This window comes from Ailuropoda melanoleuca, chromosome 2, assembly GCF_002007445.2.
Source record: "Ailuropoda melanoleuca isolate Jingjing chromosome 2, ASM200744v2, whole genome shotgun sequence".
NCBI classification, from domain to species: domain Eukaryota; kingdom Metazoa; phylum Chordata; class Mammalia; order Carnivora; family Ursidae; genus Ailuropoda; species Ailuropoda melanoleuca.
This window is the reverse complement of record NC_048219.1, coordinates 131,998,849-132,014,422: the sequence shown is the minus strand read 5'-3', so window position 1 is coordinate 132,014,422 and position 15,574 is coordinate 131,998,849. Positions and strand designations below refer to the sequence as shown.

Genomic DNA, 15,574 nt, shown 5'->3' with positions numbered 1-15,574 from the left:
TTTAGTGGTAGTTTTATGGAGGAAAAATGAAAAAGCATACACATGTCAATCCAGAATGAAAACTTAAAATTTGACTATGAAATGTTAATAAATCAAAAATATTTCAATATGAGGTATAACCAAATGAGTCTCTGAGAAGTGGCTGTATTTTAATCTAACTTAATGAGCAATGCAGCCAAGTATACTCAGAGGAATGAGCATTTGCAAAATTAGCTGGTTCGACTATCTTCTTGTAACATGATTTGTCTGAGCCACCAATTTGATGGGACTTTAAAGGCAAACACGTCAGGGCAACAACGTTGGCATTGTGGTTAGTCTGTGTGGCTGAATGAAGACCAACATGATGTGATTGATGTGCAGAGAGCAAATAAAACGTTTTGTTGTAGAAAGAGTAATCCACGCTTACCCAACAAGGAACTCTAATAGGAGTGAGCTCTTGTGATGTATGTAGACCCAGTTCTTTTCTTTCCATCAGGGAATTACATCCTCAATTGATCTTAGGCTTTTCTGGCTGAAATTCTAAAATTACTGTTTTTCATTGTGAAAAAATATAAACATGTTATAAAAATAGAAAATACTATATGCCCATCTCCCAGTTTTAGTAAAAGTCAGCATACAACTAATGTTGCTGCAAATAACCAGACTTTCTCTCTGCCTTCCTTTTTCTCACCCTGGGTTACAATAGTCCCCCACTATCTGCAGCTTTGTTGTCTGCAGTTACCCATGGTCAACCATGGTTTGAAAGCAGATGATCCTCTCCCTGACTATCATCAAAAAATCAATGGTACCCTAACATTATGTCACAATACCTGTGTCATTCACATCACTTCATCTCATCACATAGACATTTTATTATCTCACATAATACAAAAATAAGGGTCAGTACATTAAGATATTTTGAGAGAGAGAGCGATGCTACATTCACATAACTTTTATTACAGCACATGGTTATAATGGTTCTATTTTATTGTTACTGTTGTTAATCTCTTATTGTGCCTAATTTATAAGTTAAACTTTAGCATAAGTGTGAACGTATAGGAAAAAATATAATATACACTGGATTCAGTACCATCTATAGTTTCAAGCATCTGCTAGGGGTCTTGGAATGCTATGTACCCCTAAAGAGTAAATACTATTTAAAAAATAACCACAATAGCATCACAGCTAAAAACAATTGTCAATAATACCTGTGATAGCTTGTCTCCAAGATGGCCACAATTTATTCCTTCCCTTCCACACATATCTTATTCTTCTATCAAAAGATAAACACTATGGGGCGCCTGGGTGGCACAGCGGTTAAGCGTCTGCCTTCGGCTCAGGGGCGTGATCCCGGCGTTACGGGATCGAGCCCCACGTCAGGCTCCTCTGCTGGGAGCCTGCTTCTTCCTCTCCCACTCCCCCTGCTTGTGTCCCCTCTCTCACTGACTGTCTCTATCTCTGTCNAAAAAAAAAAAAAAAAATAAAAAAAAAAAAAAAAAAAAAAAAAAAAAAAAAACAAAAGATAAACACTATGCCTCCATTTTCTTGAATCTAGGCTGGCCTGTGACTGCTTTGGCCAATAGAATATAGAAAAAAATGATCCTGTACTATTCCCAGGCCTTGACTTTAAGAGGACTGGACTTTCTACTTCTCCCTTGGGAGTACTGAGTCTCCACATGGACATCTTGCTACCCTGCTGAAGAGACCATGTGGAAAAGTGCCGCAAAAAGGGATTATATAGAGAAACGATATATAGTTTTTATAGGAACTGTATCTCTGTCTCTCTGTATATATCCATACATCTCTCTCTCTCATATATATGTACACTTATGTATACACGGTCTTTATATTATACATCTATGTAACTCTATATATACACAGTTTCCATAAAAATTTTATATATACACACACACACACATATATATAAAGTCTTTCTATACATAGATAAATGGATATAGATATGTGTCTTTAGATTATATTTATCTAGAGACAGAGAAAGAGAGACACCCAATTGTTCCAGCGTATTACATGAGGCCAGCCTTAAAACTGTCCTCACCAAGGTACTAGACATATCAGTGGAGACTTTCTGGATTCTCTGCATAAGCTCAGCCACCAACCAAACATCACTAAGTGACCCCAATTTATACTGTGTAGAGCAGAAGAATGGCCCAACTGGGTCCAGCCTAAATTTCTCATCCATAGAATCATGAGTAATAAAATATTAATGATATCATTTTATTGAATAAATAATATTCAATTGAATGAATAAATGATTGAATAATGATTGAATAATGTTCAATTAATAGATAACTGAACACTCCTTAATATTATCAATGTCCAGTCAGTGTTCAACTTTCTCCAATTGGTCCATAAATGTTTTGGGTTTAGTTGGTTTGTTTAAATCAGGATTTAAAAGGTAACCCTAAAATTCTAAATAATAATGAAATTACTTTATGTAAATATTTCCCATTTTATCAGATACTATTATAGAAATTATCCAATGTGATATGGTAGCTCTGTATAGATAGGTGATTTGAGCAAAGATTCTTATCTCCATCACACAGATGAAAAAACAAAACAAAGCAAAAAAAAACCCCAAAAAACAAAAAAATAAAACAAAACAAACAACCCCCCCACCCTGATCCAGATAGATTAAATTACTTACCAGAAAAATTGTATCTGAAATTTAAACCCAGGTCTTCACTTTTAAAGTCTAGGGCTCTTTCCCTTATTCTATAAATGGGTGAGACTTCATAGATTTGTATTGCCATGATTGGCTCTAATAACACTCATTATTGTGGGGCGCCTGGGTGGCGCAGTCATTAAGCGTCTGCCTTCGGCTCAGAGCATGATCCCAGCATTCTGGGATTGAGCCCCACATCAGGCTTCTCTGCTAGGAGCCTGCTTCTTCCTCTCCCACTCCCCCTGCTTGTGTTCCGTCTCTCGCTGGCTGTCTCTCTCTGTCAAATAAATAAATAAAATCGTTTTTTAAAAAAATTAATAAATAAATAAAATAAAACTCATTATTGAAACCACAGAGAAACAAATGTTTCCTTATTCCTCATTCTTATCTTGAGATGCATTTATTTCCCGAATGTGTCCCTCTTTTCAGTTTCTGCCACCTTCCCTTATTACAGGCTTTCCTGCTCTTTCTTCATTTATCTATGTTTCTTAGTACCAAAGTCCAAATTTATCTCTAAGCCTCTGATCTTGCCCCCTCTGGGTTCTCCTGCTTTCCGCTGCCAGATGCATTTATCTGAAACTAAACTTGGTCACCTTGCCTTCTCTGTCTGGTAACCTTTAACAATTCTTAAACCAATATTCACAGAAAAGAATGTTCTCAAAGGGCCATAAGTTTTCCCAGAAAATCTTTAAAAATTTCTGTATGTTGATGAAAACTCAAAACGAAATAATCTTCTGACTCAGTAAGATAATCACTTAATAACAGAGTGCTACCTGACTTCAGTGCCTATGACCACATTTGGATTTATAATGAGACCTCATGGTGCTAAAGTACGCTGTATAAATAAAAGTTTTGAAATCACTGGCTAGTAAAATTCATGAGAGAATTGAATGATAACACACAGGCATACCCATGCAGAAGTCAAAGAACTTGTACCATATAATTTGGTGCCATACCAATTATTGCAAATGCATTTTGTCCATCGGCAGCATAAGGCAGCTTATAATTCCTCAACACACGACACATTATTTCGTGCCCCCCTACCTTTGTTCATTCTGTTCCCTCTGCCTGTAATAGTCTTCCCTTTCCAGTTTCCTCCTCCAGCTGCATTCTTTTCTTCCCCCCACTCAAAGTCTTAGTTCAAGTGACATCTTTCCCCGAAAACCCTCTATGGAGACCACCCCCTTACCAGCACCACCACCAATGTGGGAATGGGTGGACCTCAGCAGGGCTTCCATTTGCCTGCATGTCTTCTCCTCCCAGTAGACCATAAATTGCAATGCCAGGGACAGTATCTTCCCAATTTTTCAGTAACCAGCTCTTAGCACAGCATTTCCTCTAACTGTTAAAGGAATGTTTGCATATGTGGGGTGGAAAGGGCTCCATCCACAGTTTTCACTTCTCAAGGGATGCTCCATGGTGCTGAATGCATTTTAACTGAGACTTCTGCTAAAACAAGCATTCAAACTGCCCTATGTGGGAGGTTGGTACCAGAGATGTCACTTAAGCAGGGAGAAAATTCAGACAAATATCCCTCTCTTTAAGATGACTTTTTTTTTGGGGGGGGGGGCTCTCTTTGGATAATTACATATCCTTTTATTATGAGAGAAATTTGTGAATTTAGGGATTTGGAAATATCTCAGTAGTTCAAAAATTTTAGCCAAGTTTTGTCAGAGTGCATAAAAGAATCTACTAAGAGAGGAAATGGAAAGATAGAATGGGTCCATATTTTAGATGACTTTGGGAGGCAAAATAAGGTTTCGGATTTTACTTTCTACACTCTGAAATCTTCCCTGTTTTTCATTTTGTTTTGTTTTTAGAAAGGGATATTACATAGTAATACCTTAAGAGATGATCCATTCTTTCCAGACCAAAATATTATGGGCTAGTTTTCTTTTTTTTTTTTTTTTAAGATTTTATTTATTTATTTGACAGAGATAGAGACAGCCAGCGAGAGAGGGAACACAAGCAGGGGGAGTGGGAGAGGAAGAAGCAGGCTCACAGCAGAGGAGCCTGATGGGGCTCGATCCCATAACGCCGGGATCACGCCCTGAGCTGAAGGCAGACGCTTAACCGCTGTGCCACCCAGGCGTATGGGCTAGTTTTCTGTACTGAGCATGACAAGATTGGAGTTGTAACAGTCTGCAGTAATCAACTGATAGATTTTCCAAACATTAGTCCTCTTTAGAGTTAGAGATAAAGATTGAGATCTTGGATTCTGAAGATTTTCAGTATTTCATAAATAACAAAATCACTTTATTTTCCAGATTTCTTTTTTTACTAATAATTCCTATCCTTTCTCATAATAGCTTAAAATAAAGTCCTGTTTCCTGTTCAGATTTACTCTGGACTGAAAAAAATGGCTAAGTTCTGTATTATTTTTATTTTTTCAATTTAAGTTAAATCAGGTTAGCTGTTATCTTAAAACACCTTTGTCTATTTTAACTCAATTCTTCTGTTATATTTAAAAATCATGTTGTACCTCATTTGTGGTGGTTATTAAACTTCTCAAGTTCTTTTTAAGATAAGAATGGTAAGTCATTATATGTGAAAAAAGGTATGAAATATGACAGTGAAAATAAGATTTAAAATTGAAATTTGCCTATGATATTGTTATAATCAAGTTAAAACCTACAGAGATAGAATTACCAAGAACAGAGAAATAACACTCTTTGATTAATCAATAGGGGATTGTCTGAGGTTCTTGCTGTAAAGCTGATAATGTATTAGCTGTATTTAGGAGAATCTAGGCTAAGAAAATTTATTTAGTGAAATTAACTCTGAAATAGAGACATGGCATATATGTGGGATATTCATAATACAACCCACAGCTCCCTTAAAATATGTCTTTATGTGCCATTTGTTGGGCCATCAAAAAATTTTAATTTTTGTAAACCCCTATATTAAGACAATTACATTTTTGGGGTAGCAAGATAACCTTTTTGCTTTGACCTTTGTTCTTGAAACTTAGTCTAAAGTTACCAACTTTTCTACTGGGTTGTGATTCAAGTTTGGTTCTGATTTTTTCGAATAAACTAAAATTCTACAAGATGCATGATTTTAGTCTACCCAATATCTTATCATGTAGAATAAATCTCAGAGCTTAAGTGCCCATTGGTGCTACTAATCTTACAACATTTCCAGATCGATATTCTGTTCAGAATATCTCCTTGCATCATTCTCTCTTCGTGATTCTCTAAATGTGATGGAGGAGTTTGGGTGAAAGTACATTTGTCCCAGAATATAAAATATTCTCTATTCCCAGAATATAAAATATTCTCCCAACCTTTTGGGGAAAAGGCTCCTTTGTGTTTATTTTAGTCTCATGTTCCTTTTTTTCTAATGTTAAAAACAGATTGCAGGTGGGAAAATTGTAATTAAAGATTTGAATGAGTTGGGTTTAATTTATCAAGGTTTAATTATAAATTAAATACACGTAAATTAAATATGAACATGGATCCAAGTAGGCTGCTTCTATTCATTACAGACAATCCTTTCTGAGGTTTGAAAACTGAATTACTCATGTATCAGACTGATTTTATGATTTTCTAAAAACAGCCATGTATTTTTATTTCTGAGTAGTAGTATGCTCCAAAAGAACCAGTAACCACTCCTTGCTATCTCTGTGACAATATTCATTACATTTCTGTGAAAATCATATTTATCAAGAAATACCAATGGAGTTTTCTGAGGTCAAATATACTGCAGAATGGCAGTTTATATCAAGTCCTTTAAACATGTGTTTTTCATACATCCTTCACAATTACATGCATTCTGCCTAATAGGTTTCGATGTATAATTATCCTAATATTTTTACAGGTTAGGTGATCAAATAATGACATTTTTATGGAGTGTGCAATTTTCTTTTTTTGTTCAGGTTCTCTCTTTAGGAGCAGATGTCCTGCCAGAATATAAACTGCAGACCCCACGCATCAACAAGTTTACAATATTGCACTACAGCCCCTTCAAGGCAGTCTGGGATTGGCTTATTCTGCTCTTGGTCATATACACTGCTATATTCACGCCCTACTCTGCAGCCTTTCTCCTCAATGACAGAGAAGAACAGAAAAGACGAGAATGTGGCTATTCTTGTAGCCCCTTGAATGTGGTGGACTTGATTGTGGACATTATGTTCATCATAGATATTCTAATAAACTTCAGAACAACGTATGTAAATCAGAATGAAGAAGTGGTAAGTGATCCGGCCAAAATAGCGATACACTACTTCAAAGGCTGGTTCCTGATTGACATGGTTGCAGCAATTCCTTTTGACTTGCTGATTTTTGGATCCGGTTCTGATGAGGTAAGAGCTGCTTAAGAATCTTACTTTCTGAAAGATTGCAATTACAAAAGTGAATCTATTTCAACTCAAAAAAAAAAAAAAAAAAAAAAAAACCCACAAGTGGTTCCTTTACAAACTTCCCGTATCTCAGAGATGAAATTCATTTCATTGAAAATGCTATAAAATGAAATGGGACAATCTTGCCACTGCAAATACTTCACAATTCTATTTTTGTTAAGAGATACTAAAGACTATTTATCTTTTAACCAAGGAAGCAAACTTTTGGAAAAGTGTTTCATAGCATATAACACATTTCCAGGCTGTAACATCTCTACATGTTAACTCCATGGGTATCAAACCGTCAAAGATGAAGATGTCTCTTTCTTTCCTGACTCATAATTGTGGTTTGAGACAGCAGGAACTTGTTTTATGTTCAAATTATGTGGAAGAGGCATCTTCTAAAATGTCTTATTCAAAACTTTTTCTCTTAAATAATATCAGATCAGAAAATACTTCTTGTGTTCCCAGTATATTATGAAGTTGGAAACTTCAAGGCAATCTGACAAGCATATGTACAGTGCATTTTCTGGTTAAAGTCCATTACTTTAACCAGATTCTCAAGGGGTTCTTTAATCCAAAAGCAGTTAAGTGCTTCTAAAGTCCCCTCCATTTAATTGCCATGAATTTTTATTGTAAATAATCTTCCTGAATTCTATAATGGAAAGATTTACAGAAAATCTGAAAGTAATTCTAAGGGAGTAGCTTGAGAAAGATAACCTCAACGTGTTGAATTTTAAAACTTCAGGGTACTTTTCTCCCTGAGAACCGCATCTTTTCTTTTTGTTCAAGAGGAGATCAAATATCAAAATGCCTCCTGCAGATGTTTGCTCCCTGACCAATTAAGGCTTCAGGGTAAGAGAATCCTCCTCTGCCAAGAGGAACAATCGGTTTAGAAGTAAATTCTCTCCTGTAGATCATGCCTGTTGAAATCTGGGCAGTTAAGAACAGGGCAATGGAGGGGTATCTGGGTGGCTCAGTCAGTTAAGCATTAGACTCTTGGTTTCTGCTTTGGCTGTGTTCTCAGGGTCCTGGGATGGAGCCCTGCCTAGTGCTCTGAGGAGTCTGCCTGAGAGATTCTCTCCTTCTCCCTCCCCCTCTGTGACTTCCCCAGCTACTGCTTTTTCTTTCTCTCTGTCTCTCAATCTTAAAAACAAAACAAAACAAAACAAAACAAAAAAAAAAAAACAGGGCAATGGAGCAAAATATTCTTCCTGGATTCGACAAACCTTACACAAAGCCTCAAGCCTGACTCTTCTCATCTGTAAGGATAATAATATTACTTCCCCTTTTACATTGTTTATTTATTTTTAATTTGAGGCTCTAATGAAATAATGCATGTGAAACTCTTAGAAAAATAATCAAAACAAATTAGCTCCTGTTAACCAGTTGAATGTTTGATGTTAGATATTCCTAATTTTGGTTGTTAATTAAGAGGCAAGAAAATGAAATACTTCTTGAAACTTATCTTTATGAGTTTCTTCCAATGGGTGATCCATGGACTTACACCAAATAAGTTCTGATTGATAAACGATAGAGTAAAATCTCACTCATTCAAATTTTAAAATATGTACACCAATAGCAAATTAAATTTCAACTTGGCGAAATAAACGAAAGGGTGAACAAATAAATAGGTAAATAGGATTGTCAGGGGAAGTTGATTTATTGATGAGATTTAATCAGTAACAATCAAACCCATTTTTGGATATGCTGATTAAAACTATAAAGGTAGAATTTCTAGGATGCAACATTTGACTAGTTTACTTCCAGTTAATCTATCACTTGAAAATAATAAAATTAAAATATGGGATTTAGGGGCGCCTGGGTGGCACGGCGGTTAAGCATCTGCCTTCGGCTCAGGGCGTGATCCCGGCATTATGGGATCGAGCCCCACATCAGGCTCTTCTGCTATGAGCCTGCTTCTTCCTCTCCCACTCCCCCTGCTTGTGTTCCCTCTCTCACTGGCTGTCTCTATCTCTGTCGCATAAATAAAAAATAAAAAAATCTAAAAAAAAATAAAATAAAAAAATAAAATATGGGATTTAGATAACATTATTTCAAGAGAGCTGGAACAAAAATTGTGATTCACATTAGTATAGGATGAAATAGTCTCTGGGAAAAATAGTGTCCAGACTATCTTTTCCATGTAGCATCAAGGAAAATGTCAGTTTGCCCAAAGAAAGCAATGCCAGTTCTCTACTCCTGTGTGCTTTTCATGGGTTCCTCCATGGTTCCAAAGCTCCTCATCATTCTTTTAAGATGTGATATGATATGGGAAGAGTTCTGGTTTGGGGCTTAGATAGACCGGGTCTGACTCTCCTCTTTGACATGTACTTGTTGTTTTTTGGCAAGATACTTAAGTCACAAGATTTCTTTGTTTTTCTGTAAAATGGTAAAAGGTATGTTCTTGTGAATTTTAAAAATAAAGCAGCATATATGAAGAGACTAACTCAGTACCAGATACTTAGTAAGTGCTTGCCAAAGTTACTTCTCTTCTCCTTCCCATCCCTTTGGATTAAAGTCTCTGTTTCCTAATGAAGTCTTCCATTAAACTTACATATTACCACAGTAATCTATAAATACCTTAATTAATCATTTATTCAACGAATACTTATTGAGTGTCTATGATCTCACAGTAGTTATTAGATTAGCTAGTTGCAGCTAGGAATCCTGAAGAAATTGGAGACAGAAACGAAATATTTTGAGGACAGTTATTGTGTTGCAAAAGAGTATGGGGCATATTTTAGGGGGAGGTATATAGGCATCAAGGATAGCAGGTGGAGGGATGGGTCTGAAAGGGGAATAAGGGTGTCAACTATTGGGCTGAGTTGGCTATGAGAGGTAACAGCAAGACCAATGATGAATTGGACTACTTTATACATTTTTCGAGAGTAATAATGAAGATACTTCTTTTATATACAAACTATTATATAACTATAATCAGCCTTTTTTAAAAGATTTATTTATTTATTTATTTATTTATTTATTTATTTGAGAGAAAGAGAGAGCAAGCAGGGGGAGAGGCAAAGGGAGAGGGAGAAAGAGAATCCTCAAGCAGACTCGCACTGAGCACAGAGCCCAACCAGGGGCTCAATCCCAGGACCCCAAGATCATGATCTGAGATGAAAGCAAAAGCCAGATGCTTTACTGACTGAGCTACTCAGGCGCACCTATAATCAAGCTTTTAGTTAGGCTTTTCAATATGTAGTGATATTTCAGAATGATACTTTTCCAAAAGTGTATAATGTCATGTAGTAAAAGTATTAAAAATATTTAGCTTCCATTTTTGTTTCTAGCAAAAAGGAAGAAAAATTCTTCTAGAGAAAAGAGATCTTATATTCAAAGGGAATTTGGGAAGTTTCATCACGTGAATATGAAAAAAAAGAAAATTTGGGGGGATTTTTGAACCAAAACTAAATGGCAAATCCTAAAATCATTAAGCTAGAGGTCACTCTGATGAGAGATTATCCAGTGTAATGTTTTTCAAACTGTGGTATCATAGAGGTGACGGAGAGTTGGCCTGAGTTCAGAGGCCCTCAAGAGTTGACATCAGGAAAAATAGAAAAGACTCAGAGCCATCCACCTCTCCTATAAAGGATTAGCTTGATTGTATCTGCTATACCAATTGGAGTTTCATGTAATTTTTTAAAAATATTTTAATAAGAATTGACTTAACTCATTTTGCCATTGCCAGAGAGTGCTATGGTAACCTCTACTCAAGTAGGTTCATTAATTCTGTAAGCATTTATTGAGAACCAACTATTGCCAACATGCTAGACCCTGCGTTTACTAAAAAGAATAAGACAAGGACCCCATTGTCTGGGAGTTTACAATCTACAGTGGAGAACAGCAGATGAGCAGTTAGAGTACTATCTGATAAATGCTTTAATAGTGCCGTGTACAGGGGGACATGTGAGCATGGAAGGGAAGGTTGCTGGGTACCAGTGAATGTTTTTCAGGTAGAACAGGTAGGAAAGTCATAATAGTTAGAGGGGAAGCCCATTAGAAGCCTGGGTGTTTGGTCCCAGTCCTATCAGACCCAATATAACAAATGTTTGAAAAACCGCTTTTATTATTGTTAAATAAAGTCATAAATAGTATAGCCTTTTTATACACATAACTTCATAAATATAATATATACTGCCCACCCTTAATATAAAGAAGAAATAAAAGAAATATGTTCATAATAAAATACCTAGTTGAATATATAAATGCTTCAGGCATGTCTACGTTAAATAATATAATGAAATTATCAGATGCTTGTACCTAGTTAAAATGAGGAAGTCCATATTTAAACAATAAATTCAATACTAAACTGAATTTTAGTTTATTTTATATTTTCATTTTAACGTAAGGGTCGAATATATGTGTATGTGCTTATATAAGTATGTATGTGTATGCATACACATATACAGGTAGATATGTATACATATGCATATATTAATATTTATACACACATAGAAATCTCATGACTGTGATGACAACAAATGTGGACTGACATAGCCATGCTGTATACACACAGTATACAATACCACAAGGCTTGCTGTCACTGAAGATATAATTTTCTGGAACAGTAAACAATTCTTAGTGAAGGTCCAACTAAAAAAGTTAATTATCTCTCAGTTTACAAGGTATTTAAATTCCTGGATATTTTAATGAATATTAAAATGTGCAAAAGTGAACAACTGTTTATATGTAAAACCCAGCATTGAAGCTCAATAAATAAGTTTGGGTTTTGCCAATACAAATGACTGTGGGACACTGAAAAATTATATAGGACACAGATAATTCTTTTGCTGTTGGAGTCTTCTCTAGGCATTATAGGACTTCTACTTACCTCACTGTACTGGGAAGTAAGGGAAAATTCAGGAAGATGGTGTCAAATACTGTAAAGAGGATGAAGACTGGAAATAAATCACTGGGTGTGTCCGTTCAGTCTGTGTTGGTGGCAATTAGATCAGATATTGGCCACAGCCAAACTGAAGTGGCTTCAGAAATCAACAGGAAGCAATTAGGGCCCCTTCTTGCTGGAATCTAGGTGATAAAAGGAGGCGGGAAGGCAGTACTGGAAGGCTACACATGGTGAAGGAAAGGGTTATTGTTTTTGTTTCTATTTTTCCCCTTAAGAAGCTTATGGGCTGACAAGAAAAAAGCCATGTGGTACAGAGAATGACTTCCGTAGGTGGCTAATTTGGATGAGGAGATTAGGAACGATTTTTGGGGAAGTGCCTTCTGAGTTGAGACTTGACCCGAAAAAACTAGCCTCGAGAAAACACATGAACAGCATTTCAAGCAAAAGAAAACACTAGTGAAAATGGCCCAACTGGGGAAAACGGTTGGTGTGTTAGGACGGAAAGGCCGGTGGCAGCTGGGCTGAGCCATAGGGAGTTGGGAGTTGAGTGCTAAGATAGGAGGATGCAGAGACAGGGACCAAATCACATGTGACAGTGACATTGGGATTTTATTCTGGCTGCAGTGGAGCCTTCCAAGTGGGAACGACATGATCTCATGGACGGTTTTAAAGACCTCCTGGCTGTTGTTGTCTGCAGACAATTTAGTCAGGGTAGAAGCAGGGAAGGACTTAGAGCTTGTTTTGCTATAATGTAGCAGGAACAAAACAGCCACAGCTTGGACCACATGGGGGCAGTAGAGGTAAGGAGACAAAGACACATCTGGAATATAGTAGAGGGGAGCTGTTAGGGTTTGTTGACATAATAATATTATCGGAGGAGTAAGAAACAAAGCAGAATTAATGACAGTTCAAAGATTTTGTTGTTTCTTTCCTCTTGTTTGAAATATTTTGGAGGATGGAGGTACAGAAGCGACTTTGTAACTGGCCACTCATTTATCCAGATAGGAAAAACCTGGAAAGAAGAAGGTGCGTTATGGGGGAGAAATTCCTGTGTGGGCCACGTGACATTTGAGATGCCGATCAGTCATCCGAGTACAGATGGCATGTAGGCAAGTCAGGGACTCCATGAGCAGCTAGAAAGATACATATGTGAGTATTAGAAAAGAAGTGGGATCCAAAATTATAACTTAGATAGAATCATGGCAAAGATTGGTTTAGATCAGTGTTTCTACCTCAGGACCATGCCCCGATTTTGGTGTGCATCTTATAAAAGAGTTTGGAGATTCATATTTGGTAGGTCTAAAGAATAACCTTGAAACCTGCATTTTTCAAAGTGGCAGAAATTTCTGCTGCTTATATATCCAAGATCCGGTGACCTTATCTGGAACAAAGAGGAAGTCCAGGAGAGGGCTTTCATGTGCTCATGGGTGAACATTTCTACAAAATAAAGACGTAAATAATCAAGTGAAGCAGTGGTTTTAAACTAAATATAAGGACAGTCATGATTTCATCATCGCTTAGTTCTAACTGAATTATTAAAATGTTTTTTTCTATGCATCACAGCATCTCGGATGACCTTAGAGAAAACAGTTTTGTCAATGTCAATTAACTATTAATGTCTTCCTTGCCAATTTCTCTAAATAGTAAGCTACTGTAACATTTCAGTTTTATTTACATTCAACTCTAAAGAAGGAAACCTATTTGAATTTTGGATCTATATTATTTTAGTTATAAAACATATATCCTAGCAATGCTGAGGATAGCTTGGTGTATACGTTTTTACTAAAGCAAATATATGAGCAGAATTGCTCACTCTTTCAAAACAATCATTTAACTTTTTATCTTAGGTAAATGCAAATCTCCTACTAATAACTAGAGGATCTTCTAAAATGTTACGACAATATGCTGAAGAAAGGAATACTGACAGGATTGCCTGAGTGGCTCAGTCGATTAAGCATCTGACTCCTGATTTCTACTCAGGTCATGATCTCAGGGTCCTGGGATCAAGCCCCACATTGGACTCCCTGCTCAGCAGGGAACCTGCTTCTCCCTCTCCCTCTGCCCCTGCCCCTGCACTCATGCTCTCTCACTCTCTATCTCTCAAGTAAATAAATAAAACCTTAAAGAAAAAAAAAGAAGGGAACACTGACAATAACTAGGCTTGCCTATGTCATTAGTATCTTCCTGATGTTAATGCCATCCAGACAGACAAGGAAGGAAAAGATTCTCTGTTTCTTCATTTTTGCATCATCAAATATCATGCCATCCATAGCAAATTATCTCAATATCACTGATGCAAGAGAACAACATTATTGACTCCATCTCCAAAAAGTCAACTTTTCATTATCTGCCTCAAGTTTTCCCATATTTTACTTATCTGTGGAAAATCTTACTTTCAAATATATCAACTGTTAGAATCTAGAGCGTTCTCTTTAGCTACACACTTCATTAACCTCGTCCTCTCCCGGAAATTAGTGTTGTTTTTTTGTTGTTGTTGTTTTGTTTTTTATGAATTACTTCCTTTGTGGACCTCTCTCCATCCCCACTTTACTGTTATTTTTCATGAATCTTGAATGCAGGGAAGGTCTTTGAAACCTAAGTGTATACAGTGCGCTTTGAGGGGAAGTTTTAAAAGAAAAGAGGAGTTTCTGTTCACATTGATATGTTTGTTTCATTAGTCTGCTAGATGTATCATAGAATGGATACAAGGGAAAACTTAGCAAGCATCTGTATAGAAATTCTGATCACCTTGTCAGAATACTTACTGAACCTGATCTCTACAGTGGTTGCCATTAGTTTGTTAGAGGTGAATTGCTGAAACATTAGACATACTCATGTTCATATTTAAATAAACACGTTTTGGAGAACTTCATACATAATATATTTCTACCCATAAAGTGACTGTGTCTCTATTTAGATAGTTCTTGGGAGTTAACGCAAATGTCTCCATTGGCTTGTATTTGAGGCTGTTGGTCATGCCTCCAAGAATCTGTGGTATGACAAGTGAGAAACACAGGATCCTCAATGCAAGAATTCTTGAACCAAGGAAATATAAGAACATTCCATCAAAAAATATGTTTTTCATTAAGTTGATCATTTGTTCATCATGTATATGTGATCTATTATCTACAATTTGCTAGAGATGACATAAGGTTCAATATTTGGTTAAATGTTTCTCAAAACTAGTCAAATTCCCATTCAAAAAATATAACTTTCATAATTTTTTATTCAATTTAAAATTTGCTTACTACCATTTAAAATCATTTGATGACCAGTTTTCCATGTTACTATGACTAAAGAAAGGAAAAGTGAGTTCAAATTGCCGCAAAATAGAATGTTAATTATAAACAGAATAAAAATAAAAGCATCTTGACAGTAAAGACTGTTAAATATTGGAGTGAGTTTCACAGGGAAGTTGTAAAATCTTGTGTTCAAAAGCCTGAGTTTGTGGGGGAATTTGTAAGGTTCGGTATGAATAAAGAAAGGATAAGCTAGGTGACTTCCTTAAGGTTTTTTACATACTCAAAATATGTTTTTTTATTGTATCAGTGAATGTGTCCTTAGAAATATTGAAAAAAGTGTTACTCAAGCTGAACAAAAAACTCAAAACTAGTTTCAGTATTATTAAAATAGTTTTATTGGGTAAGTCATTCATGGAATGGTTTATACAAGCACCAGAGCTTAGAGGTAATTGAAATAAAATCTAAAGCAAAACATGAGT

The 15,574-nt window shown here is 36.1% G+C and overlaps 1 protein-coding gene across 7 annotated transcripts in view; it reads left to right on the top strand.

The window, feature by feature from the left end:
• The window catches only part of KCNH7 (potassium voltage-gated channel subfamily H member 7), a 459,439-nt gene that overhangs the window by 378,868 nt on the left and 64,997 nt on the right, over positions 1 to 15,574 (top strand). For all 7 annotated transcript variants that reach the window (XM_034654655.1, XM_034654653.1, XM_034654651.1 and 4 more), the window contains one exon: positions 6,540 to 6,965. In XM_034654655.1, coding sequence (XP_034510546.1) covers positions 6,540 to 6,965 — 426 coding nt within the window. The remainder of the gene's footprint in view (positions 1 to 6,539; positions 6,966 to 15,574) is intronic.